The 26,758-nt window shown below is 41.2% G+C and overlaps 3 protein-coding genes across 8 annotated transcripts in view; 1 reads left to right on the top strand and 2 right to left on the bottom strand.

Annotated features, from left to right (window-relative positions):
- dnah9l (dynein, axonemal, heavy polypeptide 9 like) overlaps nt 1-11,825 on the top strand; it is a 38,171-nt gene extending 26,346 nt beyond the window's left edge. For 3 of the 5 annotated variants that reach the window (XM_044367074.1, XM_044367073.1, XM_044367071.1), the window contains exons 62-90: nt 197-310; nt 585-728; nt 1,275-1,457; nt 1,606-1,611; nt 1,788-1,889; nt 2,411-2,545; nt 2,779-2,952; nt 3,170-3,302; nt 3,427-3,529; nt 3,709-3,831; nt 3,936-4,140; nt 4,428-4,592; nt 4,759-4,899; nt 5,375-5,545; nt 5,616-5,738; nt 5,857-6,050; nt 6,312-6,460; nt 6,818-6,945; nt 7,278-7,415; nt 7,606-7,695; nt 7,769-7,960; nt 8,133-8,252; nt 8,624-8,683; nt 8,845-9,027; nt 9,287-9,469; nt 9,890-10,005; nt 10,436-10,548; nt 10,670-10,810; nt 10,938-11,825. In XM_044367074.1, the coding sequence (XP_044223009.1) occupies nt 197-310; nt 585-728; nt 1,275-1,457; nt 1,606-1,611; nt 1,788-1,889; nt 2,411-2,545; nt 2,779-2,952; nt 3,170-3,302; nt 3,427-3,529; nt 3,709-3,831; nt 3,936-4,140; nt 4,428-4,592; nt 4,759-4,899; nt 5,375-5,545; nt 5,616-5,738; nt 5,857-6,050; nt 6,312-6,460; nt 6,818-6,945; nt 7,278-7,415; nt 7,606-7,695; nt 7,769-7,960; nt 8,133-8,252; nt 8,624-8,683; nt 8,845-9,027; nt 9,287-9,469; nt 9,890-10,005; nt 10,436-10,548; nt 10,670-10,810; nt 10,938-11,185 (4,077 nt within the window). In that variant the 3' untranslated portion in view covers nt 11,186-11,825. Of the gene's footprint in view, nt 1-196; nt 311-584; nt 729-1,274; nt 1,458-1,563; nt 1,612-1,787; nt 1,890-2,410; nt 2,546-2,778; nt 2,953-3,169; nt 3,303-3,426; nt 3,530-3,708; nt 3,832-3,935; nt 4,141-4,427; nt 4,593-4,758; nt 4,900-5,374; nt 5,546-5,615; nt 5,739-5,856; nt 6,051-6,311; nt 6,461-6,817; nt 6,946-7,277; nt 7,416-7,605; nt 7,696-7,768; nt 7,961-8,132; nt 8,253-8,623; nt 8,684-8,844; nt 9,028-9,286; nt 9,470-9,889; nt 10,006-10,435; nt 10,549-10,669; nt 10,811-10,937 lie in introns of those variants that run through there. The other 2 variants (XM_044367075.1, XM_044367076.1) reach the window with 2 other exon arrangements.
- Nucleotides 11,476-22,997, bottom strand: LOC122993164 (mitogen-activated protein kinase kinase kinase 20-like). The gene is made up of 11 exons (XM_044367092.1): nt 22,360-22,997; nt 20,792-20,879; nt 19,436-19,537; nt 18,791-18,856; nt 18,597-18,625; nt 18,348-18,485; nt 17,752-17,838; nt 15,582-15,656; nt 15,353-15,459; nt 13,074-13,245; nt 11,476-12,975 (listed from the first exon to the last, which is right to left on the bottom strand). Exons 1-11 carry the CDS (start codon nt 22,516-22,518, stop codon nt 12,013-12,015), a joined length of 1,986 nt encoding a protein of 661 aa, XP_044223027.1. The 5' UTR covers nt 22,519-22,997; the 3' UTR covers nt 11,476-12,012.
- Nucleotides 22,998-24,533: 1,536 nt separating this feature from the next.
- The window catches only part of LOC122993162 (rap guanine nucleotide exchange factor 4-like), a 30,644-nt gene continuing 28,419 nt past the window's right edge, over nt 24,534-26,758 (bottom strand). For both annotated transcript variants that reach the window (XM_044367085.1, XM_044367086.1), the window contains 6 exons: nt 26,621-26,711; nt 26,445-26,495; nt 26,264-26,351; nt 26,110-26,174; nt 25,933-25,987; nt 24,534-25,823 (listed from right to left, as the gene is read on the bottom strand). In XM_044367085.1, the coding sequence (XP_044223020.1) occupies nt 25,696-25,823; nt 25,933-25,987; nt 26,110-26,174; nt 26,264-26,351; nt 26,445-26,495; nt 26,621-26,711 (478 nt within the window). In that variant the 3' untranslated portion in view covers nt 24,534-25,695. The remainder of the gene's footprint in view (nt 25,824-25,932; nt 25,988-26,109; nt 26,175-26,263; nt 26,352-26,444; nt 26,496-26,620; nt 26,712-26,758) is intronic.

Raw genomic sequence — 26,758 nt, 5'->3', positions numbered from 1 at the left:
TCAAGCAGCAATAGAATAGACGTGACATCCTGAATCAGCACAGTTAACTGCATATTTTGAGTTTCATTTCATGCCAGTTATTCTGTGGGAGAGTCAACAGTGGGAAGAGAGAGGAGGGGTAATGACATGCATCAGCTAAAATCTGTTCAAAGTATAAAAATACAGTAAATTACATCTTTTTTTTTTGGTTGTGCAGGTGGCAGCGATCCAAGCTAAAGTGACCAAACAGCAGCAGGAGACTGAGGAGGATCTGGCCAAGGCTGAACCTGCCCTACAGGCAGCCAATGCAGCCCTCAATACACTAAACAGGGTAAAACATTTGCACACACAAAAATACAGAGACATCAATCCTGAAGTCATATATTTTATTTGTCATATTTTATTTCAACCGATTTACTGTGTGAGAGCCTGGTGCACTGTGCAAACATACAAAGAAAACCATGTTCCATGTTACAAGGTTGGCTTCATCCCAGCCCCCTAATGAAAATTTTATCTGCCTTTCTGTGTGTGTGTGTGTGTGTGTGTGTGTGTGTGTGTGTGTGTGTGTGTGCGTGCGTGCGTGCGTGCGTGTGTGTGTGTTGCAGTTGAACCTGACTGAGCTGAGGACATTCCCCAACCCTCCAGCTATTGTCACCAATGTCTCAGCAGCTGTTCTGGTGTTGCTGGCTCCCCAAGGCCGAATCCCCAAAGATCGCAGCTGGAAGGCTTCCAAGATGGTCATGAGCAAGGTGACATTTTACAGTGACATCTTATTATTTTCTCAGATTAATGGCTGGCTGACACAAAGCCAGAAAGTCCTTTGCAAATAAATTCAGTAAAGTGTTGAATTTAAAATAACTTCTTGCAGTTTTTTTGTCATCCCTCATCCCTTGTCTGAGCAGCCAACAGCACTGAAAACTGAATAATATATATCGTTTTTGTAGATGTATATTGATTGGTTGTATTATTTTATCACTTTTATATTATCCTTTTGATTCTTTTCAGTCTGTGTTTAATGCTTTATTACCTCTGTGTTTTATGTTCTTCTGCTATCCTGGCCATGACACTTTCACACATGTAAAACAGATTTTTAATCTCAGCGAGGCACTTTGCTGGTTAAAGAAAATAATTACATTAGACCGAAGACTCTGTGTAGCTTAGTGCATTTTTATTTGATGCCGTCTCCCAAATCCTGCTCACGGTTTAAGATCTGAAAAGCCTGCAAAAGTATTATATATCGACATACAGCAGTAATGTGATGCCCTTTAATCTAATTCATGCAAATGCACGTCCAGGTGGATGACTTCCTGCAGGCCCTGGTGAACTTTGATAAAGAGCACATCCCCGAAGCCACAGTGAGATGCGTGAGAGACGAATACCTCAGTGACCCAGAGTTCAACCCCGAGTTTGTGCGACAGAAATCCTCAGCTGCTGCAGGGCTCTGTGCCTGGGTGATCAACATAGTTCGCTTCCACGAGGTGACTTCACACACATGTGCATCAACGTTCATATTTAGCGTCATCTGAGCTGAGACAGTGTGTGATGTTTTTCAGTGTACGGCATTGTTTTCTTGTTGTTTGATAGGTTATTTCCTTTTTTCCTCAACTCATGTGCTGCCTTGGATAGATTTTTGTAAGTACAACTCCTCTTTGCTGTTACAATTCACACCATTAAACTTGATAAACTAAACCCACATTCCTAAATCTAACAGATGGCATTTCTAGTGGATTCATCAGAGTAACAGATGGGTTTTGGCTCAACCTTGCTGTGTGTGTGGGTGTGCGTGTGTGTGTTTGTTTTGTCTCCAGGTATTGTGTGAGGTAGAGATGAAGAGGATGTGTCTGTCTCAGGCCAATGCTGATCTGGCCGAGGCCGCTGAGAAACTGGAGGCCATCAGGAAGAAACTTGCTGTGAGTCTGTTTACATATTTGGTCCTTTTTTTTTTTCTTTGCGTCTTTCTCTCTTGTTTGTCTTTCTTTATTTGCATTTGAAAATATGTTTAGACTGCAGAGTGGAATATTTCTGTTGGACAAGAATTGTTTTTTTTGTTTATTTTCATTTGTCTTTGCTGTCTCTACATAGCTGAATTACTTGTGACTTTTATAGGCCAGCAGAGGATCCATAAACTCACACTCCTCTAGCAAATATTTCTCTACAGTTCTAATTGCTTTTGGTTGTATTTTATTTGCCAGGAGAACTTTTCATTTCATTTTCATTTTAATTTTTTTTTTTTCATTTAATAGTAGGACATCCTCAATGTATTTTATACAAAGATTTATTTGCAGTTTTAAACTACAATTTTTGTTTTATTGCACTAATTGCCAAGACACCTGTAAGTTGTGCTCAGATCATTTCTACACGTTTCTAAAAGTTGTTGTATTTAGGCTTAAAAGTTATTATATTTCTGGCTGCTCCTCTGCCTCTCTTTCAGGAGCTGGACAGTAGCCTGGAAACTCTGACTGCAGCATTTGAGAGAGCCACGTCAGAGAAACTGCGTTTTCAGGAAGAAGTTAACCGCACCAACAAGACAATAGAACTAGCCAATCGGCTGGTCAAAGGGTTGGAGGTGGGCACAACAATCACCAATAAGGGATCAATTTGATTTGTTTTTCAGAAAGTAGATTTCAGACATTTTGTTGTAGAGTATGTTGTACACTGTATGTCTTCTTTTTATATATTACCTACAGTGGATAATATTGAAATAATTTGGGATGAGATGGTGCCAATAAAATACCTGTTTTTAACTGCATATTTTTCTGTTGTTCTGTATGTGTATGTATTTGTATTTGCGTTCCTCAGAGTGAAAATGTGCGCTGGGCCCACTCAGTGGCTCAATACCATGAACAGGAGGAAACTCTTTGTGGGGACGTCCTTCTAACTGCAGCCTTCATCTCTTATGCGGGGTCATTCTCAAAGAAATACAGGAGAGAGCTGCTGGACAACCTCTGGATGCCGTTCCTGCGCAGCCAGAAGGTCACAATGTTAAAAACACCTAAATATTCTTACAGGATTATTCTACAATAAAACAAATGTTTCTAAATTTATGTCTGTTTGTAGATTTGTTGTGAGAATCTCCCATGTTCTCTCTCTATCCTTCCCTCAGCTGCCTTTCCTTCCAACAGTATATTATATTCAGAATACCATAACATCTCCTCATTTTGCTAATTTCTCCAAATCATCCCTCTAACAGATGCCCATACCTATGACAGAAGGCTTAGATCCAGTGTTGATGCTGACTGATGATGCTATGGTGGCCCAGTGGAACAACGAAGGCTTACCAGGAGACAAAATGTCCACTCAGAATGCAACCATCCTCACTAACTGTGAGCTTTAGATATACTACGTCACATCACCATGGTGACTTTGCAGAGGCAATACCAGCACAGTGCGAGGTTTGCTTTATGCTAATGGAATATCTCAATTTCTGGGTTGTGTTTATTGCTTCAGGTGAACGATGGCCTCTTCTCATTGACCCTCAGCTGCAGGGTATCAAGTGGATCAAAAGTCGCTTTGGCAGCCGCCTCAAGGTTGTCAGTCTAGGTCAGAGAGGGTAAGTGTTTTCTCATTCTTGTGTCAACATCTTCAGGTGGTGATAAAGTCTTTCCATAGTGGAGCTGCTCAGGACCTGAAATGCCACTATTAATCTATCTGTAACATTCTGTATGAATGTGTGTTTTTTATTTTTTTTTGCGAATGATACAATTTTATAAATTTGACTTGTTGCTTCAGCTATGTAGATGTGATAGAACAAGCTGTTGTGGCGGGGGAAACTGTCCTCATTGAGAACCTTGAGGAGACCATTGACCCTGTTATTGACCCTCTACTGGGACGACACACCATCAAGAAGGGCAGGTAACGACACAGACAAGTGTGACCATGTGTGCACACAAAAGGTCTATTTTTCTTGGTTGTTTGCCGTTTTCTCATATTCTACACTCTGTCCCGAACTCTCACAGTTGTATAAAGGTTGGGGACAAGGAGTGTTTCTTCCACCCGGGCTTCAGACTGATCCTCCACACTAAGTTGGCTAATCCTCACTACAAGCCAGAGATTCAAGCCCAGACAACACTTATCAATTTTACTGTGACCAGGGATGGACTGGAGGACCAGCTCCTGGCCCAGGTGGTCAACCAGGAGAGACCCGACCTTGAGTACCTCAAGGTGGGGTAGATTAGTAATTGGATTCCCCTGACTCTACTTGGTATCAAAAGTTGGTGTTGGTCCACCTGTTTATCACTGTTTTACTAGTGTTCTCACTTTATACTTTAACCCAGTTTTTGTTCAGTTTAGACTGAGCTCTTTTTTTTTAGAATCTATTTTATTCCAACGGTGCTGGTTGATCTTGATGTTTTTGCCCACCTCTATTGACTCATACATTGTAAAATACTGTGATGTACAATAACATCGAAGCCTTAATGATACAGTATGTTTGTGTAAACTCCCTGCAGAGTGAACTGACCAAACAGCAGAACATGTTTAAGATTGAACTGAAGCTTCTGGAAGACGAGCTGCTGACGAGGCTGTCTGCCGCAGAAAGTAACTTCCTGGGTGACAACGTGCTGGTGGAGAAGCTTGAAACCACCAAGCACACTGCTGCTGAGATAGAGATGAAGGTAACTGGGTGAATGTGTATCTGTTCTGTCATCTGTTTTACCTCTCTCACCCTCCAAAATCCCCCCTCCATATTTCCTCCTGTGCTCCACTCCTTTATTTGTTCCATCTTATCTTTACATCTCCTCTCCTTCTGTCTTCTCTCTGCTTTCCATCACTCACTCTCAGGTCCTGGAAGCTAAAGTTAATGAGGTCAAGATAAACGAAGCCAGAGAACACTACCGTCCCGTCGCCGTCAGAGCGTCTCTGCTCTACTTTATCATGAATGATCTCAACAAGATCAACGCCATGTACCAGTTCAGCCTCAAGGTAACTAGATGGGAAATTGAAGAACACTGTAAACTGGAACAGATTCACAGTCTAAAATGTGACATGACGAATTAGAAACAAGCAGAAAAAAAAAATCATTAACTTGTGTGTAAAATTTCCAAAGATTATTATACCAAGACTTGGGACACTTATGTAAAGAGAATTTTTAACCATATGGGAAATTATTAAAGTAAATGGAGCAATCAAGAGTAGTGCTTGTGTTTCAAAGTCAGGCCTTGATAATGTGTTATTAATATTATATTTACCTGAATATGGACATAATACACTGACTTATATTAATGCTCCTTTATCACAAGCTATTCTGTTATAGCTATAACAGTGCTATACAATGCTATAAAACATATCAAACACATTGCTAATCTTCTATTGAATGTAATATCAATTAATACCCTTTATGTTATGCAGATAAGCAAACATTCATGCAATGATTTTCCATTCTCCCGTTCATTCTCAGGCCTTTAATGTGGTTTTCCACAAGGCGGTGGAGATGGCGGAGGCCTGTGAGGACGTGAAGAGCAGAGTGAACACGCTCATAGACTGTGTTACCTACTCCACCTTCAACTATATCAGCAGGGGATTATTTGAGAGAGACAAGCTCACCTTTACTGCACAGCTAGCCTTCCAGGTGTGTGTGTGTATGTGTATGTGAAGGAGAGAGTGTATTTTGTCCCTAACAATGTTCTCCCTCTCCTCAGTTGCTCTTGATGAGTAAGGAGATAGATGTGCGAGAGCTAGACTTCCTGCTACGCTTTAACATTGACCACAGCTACGTCAGCCCCCTCGACTTTCTTTCCAACTCAGCGTGGAGTGCCATCAAGGTGCACATGGACACACACACATATACACACTCATGCACTTCCACTTGGGATTTTTTTTTCTCTGACAACAGTAAATGATACTGTCAATCACTGCATGCTGTGCCTTGTCTTTGCTCAGGTGATGAGTTTCACTGATGAGTTTCGTGGTCTGGACCGGGACATTGAAGGCTCTCCTAAACGCTGGAAGAAGATGGTAGAGTCAGAGTGTCCAGAGAAGGAGAAGTTTCCTCAGGAGTGGAAGGGGAAAAGCTCCCTGCAGAAACTGATCATGATGAGAGCTCTGAGACCTGACCGCATGACCTATGCTGTTAGGTAAGGAACTTTTTTCCTTATTGTGTTGCTTTTATGTATTAATTCTTCCCTAAATGTCTATTTTTACATCATTGTCTTCTGAAACAAATGCATGAAGTACTTGCAAAATTTGAAAGTAAAAAATCTGACTGAATAAGTCGCCCGTGCTTTTCTGATTTTCACTGCCTGGGTCGGACATTTAGGTCCTTTAGGTTCTCCAGTTTTCTATCACATTTTTGTAAACCCTGTTTGTTTCCTGCTCTGTTTGCTGGTGTACTTCAGGAACTTTGTGGAGGAGAAGCTTGGTGTAAAATATACAGAGGGCCGGAAGACAGAGTTTGCAAAGTCCTTCAGAGAAAGTGGTCCAGCCTCTCCTGTGTTCTTCATCCTGTCCCCTGGAGTGGACCCACTTAAAGATGTGGAATCACTAGGTACTGCACACAAACCAACTGCAAACACATACAAACTGCATGCAGATACTCAAATGTTTTTACTGTGTTTTCATATCAGTCATTACTCATGCAAAGGGATGTTTTTGTGTTATTGAAATGTCCCAGTGTATGATTTTAAAAAGTTGTCCCATTGCTACATAATGCAGACAATAGTACTGAATGCAGGACGAGCTTAGGGAAGATTTAAGGAGTGAGATATAATCAACTTTTTATATCAAAAAATATTAGAAGATATAAGCAGTTCTTATACGATCCCATTAGTATTAGTTCAAGGTGAGTTTGTAGCCTGCATTGCAAATTAAAAAAGACAGAAAATCGAAACCTCTGTGTTCCCAGGAAGGAAGCTGGGTTTCACCATCGACTTTGGCAAGCTTCATAACGTGTCCCTGGGCCAGGGCCAGGAAGCTGTGGCTGAAGTTGCCATGGAAAAGGCTGCCAAGGAGGGACACTGGGTTATATTGCAGGTCTGGTTACATGAAAGATGGGTATACTCTGGATATTTAGATAGATAGAAAAAATGGTTTATAATAGGATCAAAACATTGGACTGAATGCTAATCCCTGCAATAGAAGATCTATTGCAGTTCACACAAGCAGTTATAATTTTAATCCATTTATAAACTAAATTTAAATATGAACGTTTGTCCAAGGAGATGTTTTATTGAAACTCTAAACACTCTGTTTATGTGCTTCAGTGTATGACCACTATATATCACTAACATTAAGTACCATATTTCACACTCATGTTCTGTACTATAATGGATCTTGTTTATGTGCTTCCATTCATCTCCCGTTAGAACATCCACCTGGTTGGTCGCTGGCTCGGTTCACTTGAAAAGCTCCTGGAGCGCTGCTGTGAAGGCAGTCATCCTGACTACAGAGTTTTTATGAGCGCTGAGCCGGCGCCAACACCTCAGGAACACATTATCCCACAGGTACATGCAGTACAGTAAGGTTATCACAGTGCATCATAGAATCAAACCCATATATATACATTTATTTGTATATAAAGAAAGTAGGTCACCAGGTATCTTCCCTGTTGTAATGTTCACTAAAGTTCTTTAATTTGTTAAATAGTGGCAGTAAATACGATTTGAATCTTTTGATGTCACATGTTTTACTCAGGGCATTCTGGAAAATGCCATCAAGATCACCAATGAACCTCCTACAGGCATGCATGCCAATTTGCACGCTGCTCTGGATAACTTTGACCAGGTCAGTGTCTGCTTTGTACTGATAGTTCTATTTATTTATGCATGAATTAATTTATTTCTTGTTCCCTCTCTAGGACATCCTGGACACGTGTAGCCGTGAGCAGGAGTTTAAGACCATCCTGTTTTCTCTCTGTTACTTCCATGCTTGTGTGGCTCAGAGGAGGAAGTTCGGACCTCAGGGTTGGAACAGGAAGTATCCCTTCAACACCGGAGACCTGACCATATCAGTTAATGTCCTCTATAACTACCTGGAGGCTAATGCACAGGTGGGGTGTGTTGTTAGAGTTGTTGGTGGATGAGTTAGTGCATGATTGGGAGAGAGCCATGTGTGAGTGTGTGTCAGAGGTGACGTACAGTCGTTAGCAGTGTGCCACAGCATGTTGATTAAGAGGATGAATGTAAATAACTGTGATTATTATAATGATTATGATGATGAAGGTGCCGTGGGAGGACTTGAGGTATCTGTTTGGGGAGATCATGTATGGAGGACACATCACTGATGACTGGGACAGAAGGCTCTGCAGAACATACCTGGAGGAATATATGCAGCCCAACCAGGTTTGTACATGTGTGTTCATGAGACAGAACAACAAAGAGAGAACATGTGAATGTAATTCTTTCCAGTTTGGTGAGTGTCTGTGCACACTCAGCACTCAGAGGACCAAGCATGAACTGGCTTCAGCTCACAGTATATGGTTGCCAGAGTGTTTTTGAGTGTGGGCTTGGGACATTTGGGTTTAGAATGAGTTCCAGTTAGCAGCAATTTGGCTAATTTTTGGCCAGAGACTGCCTATGCAAGCTTTAGTATACTGGCATGAGGGTCTGGCAACCAGTTGTGCCAGTCCCAGTCATTTTGGCCACATGGGTTGTAATAATCTAATATTTTGTACAGTGTTTGAAATCTAAAGCTACTTTTTTTTCCCCCACAGTTTGACCGGAAGCTTGCATTGGCTCCAGGATTTGTTGTTCCCTCCAACCTGGACTACCAGGTAACTAGAAATAGATTCTGTTTGAGGAAACATTTCATTGAAACAGGTGAATCTTCACAGTCAGACCAATGTTGAAGAACAATTAACTGGTGTACAGTTTTTATGAATAAATGACAATAGTAAATGGATATCATTAAACATTTCTTTCCCCACATGTCCAGGGCTACCATGATTTTATAGATGAGATGCTGCCTCATGAGAGCCCAGTGCATTATGGGTTGCATCCCAATGCAGAAATAGAGTTCCTGACTGTGACGTCAGATAACCTTTTCCACACTCTGCTGGAGCTGCAGTCTCCTGATGCTGTGATGGGGGAGGGAGCCTCACAGACCCTGGAGGAGAAGGTAGCCACACCTACATGTTCAGTTATTTCTGACTTAAAAATGAACCTGGCAAACACATTAAGATACTGACCCACAAATTTACTCATACAAGCTCCTCTACCAATCAAATGTTTGAAATGTCTCTCACAATGGCAGCTCTTTTAAATGACTAATTTTTAGAGATTCTTAAACGGTAGAGAGGAGCTCATCACTAAATCTAATAACTGTAGGAAATGTCTTTCATATGCTTTTACTGATTACTGGATCCATCAACCCTCAGGTGAAAACTATTTTAGATGAGGTGCTGGAGAAGCTACCAGAGGAGTACAATATGGCCGACATCACATCCAAGACAGCTGAGCGGTCCCCGTACATCCTGGTCTGCTTCCAGGAGTGTGAGCGCATGAACACACTCATCTCTGAGATACGGCGCTCACTCAAGGAGCTTGACCTGGGACTCAAAGTATGCTTATACCTTTGTGTGTGTGTGTGTGTGTGTGTGTGTGTGTGTGTGTGTGTGTGTGTGTGTGTGTGTGTGTGCAGTGCAGCCCTCAACATCTCAACACTGTTTAATATACCTTGGTGTGACTACTGCACACAAATGAGACCATGGCTGTGAGACAATTGGCAACTTACTAGCCTCTATGTCCCTTAAGAGTAGTGGCGTTTGTTGTTGTGTTCTTCAAAATTAAGAATGCCATTCATGTAATTCCTGTATGCTCACATATCCCTTCATTTAGCAAAGAAACTGAAACTATAAGCTCAGTGGAACAAAAGCCCTTTTTTTGTTTTCTCACAGTCTGCAAATGATTCATGATGTTAAATTGCTACATGTGGTACTAGTGAGTGTAATCGTTGTGATAATATATTTTCTCTGTCAAAGGGTGAACTAGCGATTTCCTCTGAGATGGAGAAACTGCAGACAGCTTTGTTCTTTGACAACGTCCCTGATACCTGGACCAAGCTGGCCTACCCCTCCACCTACAGCCTGGCTATATGGTATGTTTGTGTCAGTATGTCTGAATGTGTGTAGTCTCTGTATATGAGGGACCAGCAGTGAATGCAGTTACTGTGTTATTATTCATCATGTAAAATAGTGGTGGGCTGTAATACAGTATTTTTATATATGAATATTCCATGCAGTCATCTTGAGATGATATTTTGTGATACGATTCCAAGCAAACTAATAAAACAAATAAAATGAGTTAATGAAGTAGAACCAAGTACATTACACTGACTGATTTATGATTATGATCATTTTATTTTATGTGTAAATTCTAAATATAGTGATGCATATTGATACTGAAAAATATATTTTTTAATATTGTGATATTAACTGTGTCCCCCAGCCCTGATGTAAGATACATACTAATGTTCCCATGTTTAGTGTCTTCCTCTGTCTTACCGTATGTTTGTGTGTGTATCTCAGGTATAATGATGTGTTACAACGTTGTAAAGAGCTGGACAGCTGGACTCAGGACCTGTCTCTGCCCAGTGTTGTCTGGCTGTCTGGACTTTTCAACCCACAGTCTTTCCTCACTGGTAACACACATTCTTGCATAACAGGTCTACATAAGCACACTTGTGTAAAATATTTTTTTTTCTTTTTCTCCCTTCTCTGTCTACTCATCATTAATCTTTTTGTCGTGTTCTTGCTTTCCAGCGGTGATGCAGTCTCTGGCGCGTAAGAACGAGTGGCCCCTGGATAAAGTGAACCTGACAGTGGACGTGACCAAGAAATTTAAGGAAGAGTTCAACCAGCCTGCCAGGGAGGGAGCATATGTATATGGACTTTACATGGAAGGTAGTCAGACTAATAACAGATGCTGCATTAATTGATTTACCCTGAACTCAACCAGATGGTGAAAGGTTTAAAAAACTTAAACATGGTGATCATTTACCCTCTCCTCCTCACCTGTGTCCATCCACAGGTGCGCGGTGGGACACTCAGGCTGGGGTGATCACAGAGGCCCGTCTGAAGGATTTGACCCCATCCATGCCTGTCATCTCTGTCCGAGCTGTGCCGAACGACCGCCATGAGACCAGGAATATCTACGAGTGTCCGCTCTACAAGACCAAGATCAGAGGACCCACATATGTGTGGACTTTCAACCTCAAAACCAGGGAGCGGCCTGCCAAGTGGGTCCTGGCAGGAGTGGCGCTGCTGCTCAGTGTGTGAGGGGGAGAGTTTAGGGGTCAAGATTTAGAGGTTGACAGAGTGATGGGGGGTGATATGCAACAAAGGTCCGCAGCCAGATTCAAACTGTGGACATTGCGATTATACAGCATGCGTCTTAACCAGTAGGCTACCTGGGCGTGCTGTGATTTTATTCTTGATCTTGAACAAGGTAGGTGTGTACCATTTGTTACCATGTGTTAAATATGTGGGTTCTCAGCTCTCATAACGTAATATATACATAAAGTGGAGGATGGAGGAACTCCAGTAGAGCAAAATCACAGGAATGTAAATCAGTTTCTTTTCTTTTTATTGAAAAAGGATAAAATATACAGAGAAAAAAATGCCAAAAAATTCACACACTAGATCACAGTTAGAACTGATAAAGTCAAAGCTCGTTTTGAACAAATCAAGTCTACAAACTACAAGATATAAGCAGGAGAAAAATATCAGACAGTGCTGCCTCATTAGAGCGGCATTCAAGTGTGTTATTTTGTAACACTTGTACCTCTTACAGTATGTTATGCAGCAGTTTTAATAGCACGTTAAATTACACAGGTGAAGTCATTCTGACATGACAAGACAACCTCCGATTGTCTTGTTGCTCCTTCCTACTTCACAGTACACAGTTTGTAATATTCATCGCTTCAATAAAAAAAAAGAATATTTTAACAAAAGAAATGTGTGTATAATCAGTTATTCTTCAACTGGAGATTCTAATGCACATACTGTAGCTCAGATACCGTATGCGAACAAGTCAATCTTTCTAGTTTGGCCTCTGTGTGTATTTCTATGTGTTTTCTGTGCGTCTGTGTGTGCTAATGTGTCGTCTAGTCACTGTCAGACCAATCGAGCTCCATCATGTCCATGGCTGCAGTAGCCATGTTGATTTTGGTTCCGTGTCGCACACTGCAGCTCTTCACAGAGTTCTGATTGGACGAAGCCCGCATGCTCACCTGTACCCCCTGCACCCCCGAGTGACCGATGACACCCACTTCCCCTCTTATCTTTTGGCTCATGGCCTCACTGACGTCACCTCTGACTCCCTGGACTACAACTCCCACGTCACTCCTACGACCCCTGACCCCCACCTCACTCCTGACACCATGACCTACGACCTTCATGACCCCCATGTCCCCCATGTCCATGTCCATGTCACCTAGTCTCTCCATATCCCCCATCTCATCTATGTCTAAGGACAGCATGTCCCCCAAGCCCCCCAAACTCCCATGGAGACCCTTGAACATGGTCGGCAGCCTCCCTCCTTCCATCCCTCCCTCATCTAGCCTGTCCCCAACTTTTTCTATCTCCCATCCTCCCTCTTTCTCCCTCTCCCCTTCTGCATCGAACCCACCCGAATAGCCTCGGACTATGGTGGTCACCCTGCTCCTCTGCATCCCTCCTCGCTCCCTGTCTCCCTCCTCCCACGTCCTCTCCTCCCTCTCCACCACACCGCCTGGGAAGCTCCTGAGTGTCACCTGCACCCTCCCTCCCTCCATACTCCCACTTTCACTATCTCTATCCCTCTGCCCCCAGCCTTTCTCCTCCAGTGTTCCCTCCTCTTCCTCGTCATCCTCTCCGAACCTCCCCTGCAACCCTCGGAGCATGGCGTGCAGCCTCCCACTGTCGAGGGAGCCCATCCCCCCTGCACTGCTCCCCCTCTCGGTGTCTCCGTTGCTGAGAGTGCGGAGAAGACAGCTGACGCCAGCACTGCTGACCCCTGCACTGTTGGAGTCCTGAGAGTGCGAGCGGAAGAAAGAGCCGGAGGAACCGATGGACATTGGTGTGAAGAACTGATGAGGTCAGAGACAGAAGGGCCAAGATTAGAATAAATCCCAAACAGGTTTTATCCGTCTCAGCAGATTTTCTTAATTCTTTTACTTCTACTCACCGGTGAGCGCTCCATGAGTAGGGAGGTTGGACTGGGAGTCATGTTGGACCTCTCCATCAGCCTCTCCTCCCACAGTTTGAGCCTCCTCTCCCTCTCCTCTAGCTCCTTCTCCTTGGAGTAAAGCTCCCTCTCCAGCTTCCGAAGGCGTTCCAGAGTCGACTCAATTTCGCACCTGGAGTATTAGCACAAACAGTACGTACACAGACAGCATGTCAGTAATCTGTCGTGACTTTTTCCATGCAGATGTGGCCTAGTTTTAACAGCAACTTTACTGAAGCCAGCATGGAATAAATGACAGGTTCCATGTCAAAAAGCTATTTAGGAGGAGGAAATTGAAAGTTGCATCTTCCCCTGTGTGTATTTATTGGTTTGATCAGCCAGTATGTTTCCCTCATGTCTCATTCTGTTAGGTCTGTTAGTTGAGTTAACATCTTGTTTTGTTAGCCTTATTTTTCATGTTTTGTTGACCTCTTTTTTTAAGGGCTCTATAACTCTTCATTCAGTTGCCTTCATTTATTTGTTTTTGTTTAATCTTTTTTAAGAAAATAAACCCAATTTTTCCTTGTGCTTTGACTACAGTACATGTGCTGTTGAAAAATATGCTACCATACTGAATCAGACTCCTCTTTACTCCTTTGCTTTAGTGTTTGTGCACATAATTATGTGTTGTAAAGTTGCATTTATTTTTGTCAATTTTAGTTTATTTATTTGGAAAGAAACTCACAATCAAGGCAAAGCCATCTTTTCTTCATTGGAATTCTGCAAATGCAACAAGTACTGTGTCCCAATTCCATAATACATACTAATTCAATACTGAGTTCTCCTTGTTTTGTTTTGGGTTTTTTTAAAATGACAAATTTTGATTAATTCAGTTTTGAGGGGAAAAAATCTGACTGCAGTCTTGGAACGCCAGTACCAATTAAACATCACCAAAAGAAAGCAAAATGTTTTCCAAAGTATGTATTACATTTTTGTTGTTTTTTCATCCTTCTGGAGTTGTCTCACAATCTCAATTTGTTTTAATTTCCTTTGTGCAAAAGTACTGCACATCAACAACAAATGCAAATCAAGATTTTTTTAATATACAGTACATAACAACTTATGTATACTGAACACACTACACACTAGGAATTAGGTCAGAGCTACTTATTACTACGCTGGCAACATTAAATGGTGATATGAATCATGTTAAAAATAAATTCTTTTGTCCTATAGCAGACTACATGACATAACAGTCTGACACAGTTGGTTTACTATTTACCAAACTGCTCTTGCAAAAGACAAAAATGTAACTTATGCAAAAAGTTATCTGTATATTATCAGTGTAAAATGTGTCCAGCTGCAGTACTGCCTTCTACCACAAGAGGTCACTGTGAATTTGTGAGTGACAGTACATGAAGCCGCATTCACAAACACAATCAACTCTCACAGTAACTAAATATAGACAGAGATCTGACGCACAGCCATACCTCCTCCTGTGTTCCTTCCATACCTCCCTATTCATTCATCCCGCCCCTTCACCTCCCTCACTGACTCTGCCCTCCCCCTTCTTCCCTCCCCTTTTCTTGTCCAAGTTTTTCCACCCATACCCAAAACTTCACTCAGAATTGATTGCCTTGCTGTACTCATGTTAAATATGCATAGAATCTCGCACCTTCTCTCCTCTGCTCCATCCCCCACCTCTCTTTCTCTCTCTCTCTTTCTCTCTCTCTCCCTTGTCTCACCCCTGTCATCTGTCCACTCTTGTTTCCCACTATCCTCTCCGTTTCTCTCTTGCTCAGTGTTTTTGATTTCACATGCACCCAATACATTTCTGTTCCTCCCTGAGCTTCTCTTCTTCAGCTCGTATTTGATTTCTCCCTTCACCTCTTCCCAACCCCCCCTCCTACACTCACCCCTCTGTCTTTCTCCCCTTAGTGGAGCGAGGGCAGAGTGGAGGAGTAGAGGAATCTCTTCCATGGACACTTTCCAGAGAGCTTATTATAGACTGAAGTAGAGTACAGGGTCACACATTCAGCTTCTCTCCTGAGCTTTAGAGTCCACAGAGCTGTGTATATGTGTGTGTGTGTGTGTGCTGGCACGTGTGTGACTATGCATATTGAGTTTTATATGGAGTACAGTGAACCATAGACTCTATATTTGTCATTCTGACAAGAGCCCAAGACCTTTACTATATACACTTAGAAAATGACGGAAAACACTTCCTGCTCGGAAGCACTGCAGATTTACTCAGTGTTTTCATATGAATTTGGGCTGTGTGTGTGTGTTTGTGCGTGTACCTCCACTGGTCCTTGTTATGTAGAAAGGAGTTGCACTGGTCCGGTAGCCTGCTGTCGTTGGCCATGGTCTCCAGGGTTACCAGCACCTGCTTAAACTGTGGACGCTCCTGTAAGCACATGTGTGTACACAAGATAAAATAACCACCAGTTACATCTCACAAGTAAACAAGTGAGCTGCGAGAAATATTTAAACAAATAAATATTTGTATCACTGGTGCCATTAGTTTACCTTTGGGTCTGCTTGCCAACATTTCCTCATAAGCTCTGCAAAACTTGCTGGACAGCTGGTGGGGATGGTCAGCCTCTAGATACGGAGATACACACAAACACACACAGAGGACTTCACTTTTTGTCAGAAAAGTCATAGCGTGTTTTTTCAAATAATTTAACCTACTGACAACAAGAAAAAAATGAAAATATGCCTGTAAATCTTAAATGTTTCTCTACAGCATTAAATATTCTATCAGAATATTTTACTAGATAATTAATTAGAACTGCAACAACTGGTCAATTGATCGATCAGTCAATGGACAAAATTAATTGGCAACTAATTTGATAATTGATAAATTGTCAAAATTGGAAAAAAATACATTTGATAGATGCTGCTGTTTCTTGTCTTAACATTATTGTCAAATGAATTTTTGGGGCTTTTTATCATTTGATGACCTCACTGTGCGCTCTCGGAAACTGATTGGAATTATCTGCAGGCTTCTGATCAACAAAGTTGATGTCAAAATATCAAAATGTTTAAAGAGTTTATAGCCATGCTAGCATTTCTGTGAAGCTGTACAGAAGCAATTTGACAAAACATCAGCAATCTGACATGCTGATGTTTAATAAGTATAATGTTTACTGTGTTCAATGCCATTAGTTTTGCAAGTAATTAAGACATTGGTCAAATCAATGTCCAACCAATGACCAAAATAATTGGCTTATGACAAATCAAAATTTGTCCTGATGATGATGCTAGATTAAAAGTTAAGAGATCACTGAAGTTATTCATCCTGAGGAGAACATGTATGTATGAAATTTCATAAACATCTATCCAACAGTTGTCAAAACATTTTTACTGTGAGCCAAAAATGTCAAGCTGCTGGTGACGCTAGAGGAAAAATCGGGGGATCACCAAAGTCATTAGGATTCATCCTCTGGGGAACATGAATGTCTATATAACAGTTGTTGTTCAGAGTTTAACACTCAAAACCTCAGCTAATCTGCTTCAACAGGATGTGTGGTGTGGTTTGATCAGATTTTAATCGACAATGGCCCGGAAAAATACACAAACAACCCTGCAGCTGCCATCTCTGATTCTGAATCAAGTATTGCTAAATCCTGATGGTGCTCAGACATATAAAACATCACCTTTTTCCAACTGAGTCCTTGTTATAAGAGCACAGGGAAATAAAGGAAATGCAACAACTTAAAACCTAGCAATAGGCTATTCAAGAAAAAAAAGGTCACGTTATGAGACATTTGGTTTTAACTGATTAATTTTTTTAACATTTAAAGTTTTATAACAAAATACAGACCAATAAGTTCTTAATCACTCAATCATTTGAACTTAAAATGTATATTCTGGTTTATCTGTTTATGATGTAAATGGGGTCCATGTTTGCCTTTCTGTAACATGTAGCAACAACACAGAACCACACCATGCCACTGAGATAATGTCCCTCCATAAAAAAGATCCCATGGCATCACCAAAGGTTTGAATGAGCCCAGACAGCTCCATAGTACAGTGCAGTAAATGGAAACAGTTTTCTCTGGGGATTAATCCTAAAATATCACAGACTGAGTGGAGAGAGGGCATGTAAGAGGGTCAGGAAGAGAGGTATAGCAATGGAGGGGAAAATCAGAGGGAGACTGGGAAAGGGAAAGAGAGAGAGAGAGAGAGAGTTATTTAGGGAGAGTATTTGGAGATTAGCCAACAGCTACGCAGGATTCATGTTCTCTGAGTTGTTTGTTGGCCCCCTGTGTGTGTGTGTGTTTGAGAGTGCGTGCGGCTGTTGAGGGGGATTCAGGCACGTCAATAACCGAAACACATACACAGTATAACCATCATCCCCCACCTCCCATAAACCTCCTGAATCAACCCTCCTATCACTGCAATCTTTCTTCTTTACCCCGCTCTCTCTCTCTCTCTCTGTCTCTCTCGTAAAGGCTTTAGGCTTGGGGTGGGGGGTTGTCTGGCCGAGCTCCACTGCCTTACAAGAGCAGAGAACTGACATCAGGCCTAAAAATACCCAGCCTCAGCCTCACCAGCTCACAGTGGAAACCATGAGAGCATCGCATTGTTCCTCCAGCCTTCTCAAACTCTGGTGGTGCTACATGCTTACAGTGTGTTCGGAGAGGTGTGCGCACGCGTGTGTGTGTGTGGGGGGGTGTGTGTGTGTGTGTACCTCTTGTTTTTCCACCACCAGCCACGCAACCTGCAACCCTTCAAAACCTTTGAAAGGAACTTCCCGAGTCAGCATCTCCCACAGCACCTGGACACAGAACAGACTGTGTTGGTTCATTGAGACAGATATAAATACTTTGATGTATGATATTCAGGGTCTGTTTTTATATGGATTTTTCTGGAATGAATGTGAGGATGTTTTAACAGATTGAAAGCATGAAATTAAATTAAAGAAAATACACAGTACAGTAGGGCTGAGTTTTGTTGGAAAATTTAGATAACAGAGTTTCAGCACTGATACTTCATTTGATGCTTTACTTTGTCCTTTCTAATAATGTAAGAATAGAAACCAAACTTCTCTTAAATGTTGTCTAAATAAAGCAGTCATACAAGAACTTTACCTTAATAAAATTAATTGGCACAATTATGATGTAAAATCAGAAACTGTCTGAAGGACTAGAAACGTGAGCAAGCATTTGATGCCTGCTTTTGGTAAATAACAATTTTTGATATTACATCAGTTTTTAAAAAGTACCTGTATTTAGGTTTTATTAGTGGCCTTACAAAACAAATATTTATACAATAGAGCCAACTCACCACACCGTAGGAGTAGGTGTCACAAGTCTCAGAGACAGGCAGGCTCTGAATGACTTCAGGAGCCATCCAGGGAAAAGTGCCCACCACTGTCATATGGGTGGTATGGGACAAGAACTTGGAAGCCCCAAAGTCACAAATCTGGAATCCCAACAGAAAAGGAGAGAAAAGTGAAGAAACTCAACCATAACCTGTGTGCCTGAACTGAATGATCAATGCCAGTATGTGGTTTTCCATACAAGACGTACAAACCTTCAGCACTTTGTCAGCAGTCATGACCACTGTGAACGAGAGAACCAATCAAAGGTGTGTAACAATAAGTGGTAATAAACTGTAGCTAGCAGACAAACAGTGCAGAGAGGCCATGTTTCCATGTACATATGTACTGTAAGTACAGTAAGCATACGGTTTGAAGAATAGATTAGACTGTGGTTTAGATCAGTTACCGTTCCGTGACTTGAGGTCTCTGTGAATGACTTTGACTGGAGCTTCTCCATGGAGGTAATGCATCCCTGTAAGGAAAATAAGGGTCAATAACAGCAAAAAAACTACAACTTTTTTGTTTTATGTTTAAAACAGCTGCTGGTTTTAGGACTTGATGTTAACTTGTTTCAGGCTCAATTTCATTTTTACAGAAATTTACTGGATGAACTAGAGTGAAACCTGAGAAATCTTTAATCCAAATCACTATAAATGACAAAAAGTAGAATATAGAGGACTAGCATCCTTAAAAGATTAAATCATTATTACACTTATCTGAATTTGATACTGAGCTGACAGGACTGACTTTCATTCAGTTATCTTGTATTATACATTCTATTTATTTGTTGTTTAACTTTTTAATTATTTAGCATGTTGGGGTTGGTCTGGACTGCAATTGAAGGCATCAAGAGCATTAAAAGCTATAATCTGTGGAACATGATGACCTCTGTACAAAGAATCTAAAGGTATGTTTTCAGATTTTTATTGTTTTACTTTCTTAGAAAGATTTTATCTCATCTATGTCCACATTGAAAGTTTATAATAAAGTAGATATCAGAGTGATTCAACCTTGACACATTTTATTATTATCATCTTTTCTTTAGGTGTACCTTTGGCTATCTGTATGGCCCATGTCATGATCTGCTCCATGTCCATCTCCTCACTCTGCTCACTGGAAAGGTACTCATATAGAGACCCTCCACTAGCATATTCTGTAACACACACACACACAAACAGGCCATGGTCATTATAATAGAACAAAGTAAAAAACAAAATCATCTGTACCCATACACAGCTCGACATACAAAAAAAACACAAAAATGTCCATTTTGAGACTTATCCTTACAATCTTTATAACCTGCCTCCTGAAAGAATAAAGTCCCACGTTTATAATGTCGTTACAGCAGGTATCACTCTACCTGTTTAAAGTCTGTTTCACATGACTGACAACATTTTAACAAGTGATTATAAACATTATAAACAAGTGAAATCAATTAACCCTATCCCATTTTTTTTACTTGTCTGGACATTTGCAGTGCAGTTTTATTCTACATCAATTTATTACATATGTTTTGAGAAAGATGACACTCACCACACAGACCAATTCAGAGAGAAACCAGCTCAAATCAGTTGAAACCCTTTCTAATCCCCTGACTGTCTAAATCAGATTATTTGAGAACTTTTAACCTTTCCTATTTATTTCTTGGAATTTCAGAGATTTTCAAGAGACTATTGAAAGACAGAGGATACTGACTAGCCAAAGGAGCGTTTTGGGTAGAACAAGGAAAATCTGTCCCTAAAATTGCTCTTACCCTTTGCAAATTGCCACCAACTACAGTGCACACCAAAATCCACCTCCTGAACAGTTCTTTATGCCTACTGTGCTTTTTTTAAAATTTTTACTAAGTGTTGGACTCGATTAGACTCAGCTGCAGTGAGAATTGTTACAAGACAAGTCTGTAGTGGTGTGTCGGTGCTTTATCTTAACCATATGACCCCATCCAGGATTACAACCATGTCCAAACATGCTGGTCTCAGTTACAAATGTCCTGCCAGGAAACAGCAAGAAGCAGCTCTCAGAGTATACACCAATACTTCAAAACACACACACAAACACTGGTACGATAATCGGAGCATGTGCTAACGTGTCTGTAAGTTTATGATCCAGCACACACTAGTAGAGCTCATATACAGACACATATAGTTTTATATGAGAGGGCAATCTGCCCAGACTCTGATCCCTTCATGCCTCATTTAAACCCATGACCTGACCTTAACCTGATGTTACTTATAGCCACTAAACTTTAACCCCAAAGAAAATAGTACATAATTCATAATTTGTAGAGCACTTTTTCAAAAGATAAGCCTTATCTGAATGAAGTTGGGGATTAAACTTTATGTTCTTGTGAGGACATCTGACAGGATACATGAATCTTACAAACACACACACACACGTGGGTTCTGACCTGTGACAATGCCATAGTTGGGAGATTCCAGCACGGCTCCATAAAACTGAATGATGTTCTTATGACTCAGGACACTGAGAATCTCAGCCTGGACAAGGAGACGAGCCAAGAGACAGAGAGAGAAACACGGGGATATGAACAACTTTAGTAACCGTTTACAATGCGACACTAGCAAAGAAACATGACCTTTGAGATAATTAAGTGTAAATAATTCTTGATGTGCTGTAACTGTAAAAGCTTTTGAATTGTTATTTAATTTTAAAGTTATTTCTGATAGCGTCTCTAGGATGCCTGACCTGAGGTCTCCAAACAAAGACCTTCCACACCACTGTGACAAACATGCCATTAATCTAAACTGACATACAGGTCATACCCTCTCTGCATATGTGGAATATGTAACTGTTGCCAAGCAACATAATAACTAACCATTAATTTGAAAAAAAATCACACAAAAAATGCAATTTATTATAATACTTCTCAGTAAATAGTTGTTCTTCACAACAGCAATTTACCTTTCACTTTTATTCCCATTATTTCCTCCATGTGTGAGGTATTAGTGTGTACACTACTTCAGTTTGTGTGCATGTATTTGCACAAGTGGTTTTACGTGTGTGAATGTGATGTTGGTGCAAAGATTTAAGATGAATCTCTTCTCAAACTGCTCCATTTTCCATTAAGGGTTGCAGAAATAAAAAAGATTTACGTGACTGTCTTAGAAAGACCACTACACTGCAGTTCTCCCATGATCCATCAATTTGTATTTACACATGAAATGTACACCCACTTTTCATGCATGTCTGCCAGCCCACCCGCCCACCCGCCCGCCCTGCATGTGTTTGTGTATGGGTGTGAGAAAGTGAGTGTGAGAGAAATAAGTCAAACAACAAATCAGATTCTGTCTCCTCTGCAGTTTTAGGTACAGTAGTTAACCCATGTTTCACAAAGTGAGTTTTATCCTTAAATTCAGTACTTTTATTCAGTACTTTTGACTTGTCTTTGCATTTGTTTGTGCATGCTTTACATTACATTGTTTAAATCTGCTTCCACAACAATAACGCCATGCCCCCACTCACCCACAGGTCACCCTAACTTCTAACAGTTTCCTGACACTGAGTTGTGAACCTCTACCACTCTAGTATTAATAACATGGAAGGAAATTATGTTTGGATTACCGTTGGCGTCACACTCATGGAGAGCCACCCTGACTGAAATGCAATGCATAAAGCCAAAATGACCACACACCTCGTCCTAACATACAATGGGAGGAACAGGGGAGTGCTGGCATAAATAACTCCTCCATCCACAAAAGAGTGGGAGGAGGTAGGGGGACGAGGAGAGGTATGTTTAAGATAAACACATGTTCAACAGGGGAGGAGAATCTGGGACATTAGTGGAAACTGATTTGTGTTGAAGTGTGGAGCAGTAACATGCCACAGAGGAGAATCCTTAAACGATAACAATGTTGGATCTTATTATTATGCTCGTGCACGCCTCTGAAATCTAGGTCTTCTGCAGCAGTGTGTATCTGTGTGCATATGTGTGTGTGTGTATGTGTGTCTCCTCCCTACCTCTTTGTCAATCTTCAAAAGCTTTTTCACAGCCACTTCCTTGTCCTGGGATATCCAGAGGGCTCTGTAGACGCTCCCAAAGCTGCCTCCTCCACAGTTCTCATAGAAGAGCAGGTCCTCATGCTTTATCTGCACAAACGACGAGCCGGGGGACGACATGGCATACTGACTCACACGCACACAAACACACACACAACACAACACACACACACACTCACTCTCCCCAAAAGCGTGCACGCTCAACCGCCGCCGCTGCCCCGAAAGTATTCAGTCACCGATGAGCACAGAGCAAGTGAAGGATAAGAAATAAAGAGAGGCGGAGTAGTTTCCTCTACAGGGTCAGAGTGGATGTTGTCAGTCAGCAGAACAGATTGTCAGAGAGAAGAAACCAGAAAGTGCTGGAAAGAGAGAGAGAAGTTTGCTCGCTGTGAGTCAGTAAAAGTCAGCTGAAGGCATAGCCCTGCTGTCACTACTCGAGAAGGTATTACATTGCCTGATAGTGGTCATCCAGTGGAACTACAACACAAGGCAGACACACACATAGACAGAGCGCAAAGATGAAGGGGAGGTGAGTGTCTGAGTGTGTGAGTCTGAGTTACGGGTTTGCAGTCAGTGTGTGCAGTCTGCCTGCAGCAGACACACTGTTCAAATATGGTCACTGGCATCCAGGGCATTCCTTCTTCCTGGATAACTGTGGCTATATAAAGCTCTCCATACACACACGCACACACACACACACCCACACACACACACACACACACACACACGCAGAGATATACAACTCTAGCCTATAGCGTGTCAGACATAGTAAATCAGTTAGCAACAAGGATGACTGCCACAGATACCTAAATCCATCTCTCACACACTCTGCATCTAAAAACACACACGCACACTCACCAGAGAAGCCAGGCGGGGATAGTGTGTTACACGACCCGACAGGAATGACCCAGTGACATCATCAAGCAGGATAGCCATGCTGACATCACTGTGTAGGGACAGGTGAGATCAGCTACTGTGTGGGAAGTTAGGACACTTCTCGGTTGTTAACAGTAATCAAGCGCAAAAGGAGACTACCTTGTGATTCACCGAATAAATAAAACATGACTAAATGTCTGTTGGCAGCTTCTAGAAGCTGCAATGAATTATTACCCTTCAGAGAGCAAAAGTGCTGGATTGAAAGAACATCTTGCTGATTTTAAACTATTCAGAGTTTTGCTCTTGACTCTGAAACTGACTTCAAGACAGCACTACATAACAGGTCATTGAATCACCAAAAATTAAAAAGGGTTCTTCCTCTGGGGAGCATATATGTGCTGAGCAGTCAACCAGTTACAATATACAACATCTTGTCTGCAGAAGTGGAAAGTTTGCTGGTAGGGTGGTATGAGAGGAAAGGTTATGAGGTTCATCTACATCCTACATCCAAATCTAAGAGGGTTTCTCCTCTGAGAACCATGAATATATGCTGCAAATTTCTATGCAATCTGACCATTAACATTTTCTTGTGTTCAAGGTTGATCATTTTGACCAAAATGGTGCTAGAGAAAGTTCACACAATGACCCTGAATGGACAGAGATCCTCTGGTGAGCAATGTAGTGTAGTGTAGTAGTAGTCACAATTACATAAAGAGACAGATCACATGAAAAATAGTCACAATTGTTGCAGCAAAGGTTGTGATTTGCAGACTTTTAGTTCCTTCTATAGGTCAGTCTCCAAAAGTTACGGATGCTTCTACACTTCCCAGAACACAGCTAAATAGCTCAATGGTGTCTTTAATTAGATCCTTCCTGCCTTGTAAATGCCCATGTCTTTCAACCACAACCCCTTATCATAACGCAGGCTTTCTTTAAAAAATTTGTAACCTCCAGGTGATGTCACATGACTAATTTTCTTAGACTTGACAAAACTGCCCCCAGAGCCACAGAAGACATAACACGACCGTTTTCAGGCTGGGTAACACTCCTTCTTACAAGCAATCTGACTCTGAAATCAGCGGAATGCTCCTTTAGGCAGAAGCAAATGTTTGGTGTGCATGTCAGAGATATCTATTAGAGTATCAGAGAAATTGTTCATGTTGTTGTGCAAACAGACAGAACAGCACCGCCATCCTCAGTCGCCACCATTTGCGGGGCAAAAATACTTTCTGAAAAACGTCATCAAATCAACAGGACTGTTAAATTAGCTATTTTTATTTACAAGGCAGACTACACATACAGTACAGTTACAGGCCGCTCTGAGAAAAGCAACCCTCACGGCAGTTCGACACACACCATCACATCAAAAGCTCCTGAGATCAAAGGAAAATTAATGACACTTGTCAAGAACACTCAAAATCTACACCCACTTATAGAAAAAAAAAATTTACACGGACTGAACACAATTGGTAGAGATGACAAGATTTCCCCTCAAATTATAAGTTGCTTTTAGACTTTGTATCTAGGATCAGTGCCTCAGAAAGGAGTACAATTTGGTTATAACAACTGACCTCAGAACAGATCCTACCAAGCAACATCATCATCTAGAATGATTCATATCTTCAGGAGTTGTACTCCAAAGAAAAAATAAAATGTAATACTACATTGACAGATTTGAACCCTGTTTGTAACACCATTAGGGCTTTAATCCAGCTAATACTCTGTTACGTAGTTTTGAAGTGTCTGACTAGTTAAAGGACACTGATATTCACCTAAATGACATCAAATCCTAAAGACTCTCAAAGACTTGGATACACTCATGTAGGTTATGAAGTAAGTAAGTACTTTCAGATTTTATATACGCCATATTTATCTGTATATTCGTCAGGGAAAATGAAGAATCTAGATTTCACTACAGTTTGGATGGTTTTCGAGTAGGACTGTCAGGAGAGAAAAGGTTTGCTTTACAGGCAGGTACAGTAATATTGTGTAAACTAGGGCTCAGTTTAGGGTAGCAAGACATTACAGGACACTCAGATAGAAATCCACTGTATAGAACACAAAGCCTTGTTGAAGTTCAGTCATGCAGGATATTGATTCAAGTTCTATACATTACAGTTCTATCTAACAGGTCCCAAACAGTAACAACTAGTATGGTATAAACTCTCAGTGTGGGGACTGAGACACAGCGACAAGAGAGGAGCTGAACAATTTCTTTCTGTCCAGGAAGAAGAGGCTTTTAATGGCACAGTATCAGTCCTTTATCTGCAGTCCGTAATAGTGTAAAAAGTCATTGACTGTTGTGATTTGCTACTGAACGTCTAGTCGTGTTGAGTTTTTTCTGTTTTTTTTTTTTATCCAAGTAACGTGTGTGTTTTTCTAGTCTCACAGAGAAGGCGATGGTGGTGGAAGATTTGGGGCTCATGTCCGCCGAGGCTCCAGCCTGTAGGAGAGCTGCGTCAGTGCCCTCTGGTTGTCAATCACACAGAGCTTCCTAACATAACCCCGTACCTCCGCCTGATTCTTGTTGGGTTGGCATATGTCGGGATCTATTGCAGCGAGAGAATAAACAGAATAAGAGGGGGCAGAAAAAAAAAAAGTTTATAACCTGCTTGTAAAGCCACCAAATAAATGCGCTAATAAATAATATGCACTTACTGAAAGGTTGGCTTCTACAGTGCCTCACTTGCCGTATTGTGTTAGCTATAATACGCTGATGAAATGAGCATAAACAATATTACATCAAACCTCAGTGAAGAACAGTATGGCAGTGCTGAAAACACAAAACATCCCCAAAATGAATAAATAGCCCTTATAATGTGCACAGAAACTTACCATTTTCTCAAAATTGACCATATTGTCAATGAATGTCTTGTTGCCCTCATGTGTAAATGTCATATCTGTAAAGAAATTCATTAAACTTAATGACTGCCATGTTTATCCCAGATCACATTCTTATGTGATGCAGTGTCTGATCTATTCGCCATACCTTTGAGAAGGAGCGGCATAAAGGGGATGATTGGTGGTTCCAGTTTGGTAACAGTAAGTCTGTACGCCCGGTGGTTTCTGGACGGGTCCTGACATCAAACATAACACCATTATCAAAGGTTAATACTAATCTTAATATGCTATTCTTAATTTGTTTTAACTGACTTCAATATGCATCTCACCATCATGCTCTCAAACTCTGCGTAGAACTTCTTAAACTTGGTGGGGAGTTTCTGGCAGGAAAAATAGAAGACCTCAGTGACATGTGCTTATTTTAGCAACAGCAGTGTACAGACTGCTGATCCAAAGATAGTTGAATTTAATAATAGTAATACATAATGTTTTAATTTAGGTTTACCTCCCATGTCTGGCTCAGTCTGCTGACAGCAGGGTTGCTCATCCCCATAATGATAGCAAAGAATGAATTCAGGTTTTTAAACTCCCGACAGCTATGGACAAATATACAAATACAGACACACACAAGGAAGAAATAATA

Source organism: Thunnus albacares, chromosome 12 (assembly GCF_914725855.1).
Source record: "Thunnus albacares chromosome 12, fThuAlb1.1, whole genome shotgun sequence".
NCBI lineage: Eukaryota > Metazoa > Chordata > Actinopteri > Scombriformes > Scombridae > Thunnus > Thunnus albacares.
This window is presented reverse-complemented; position numbering and strand designations above follow the sequence as displayed.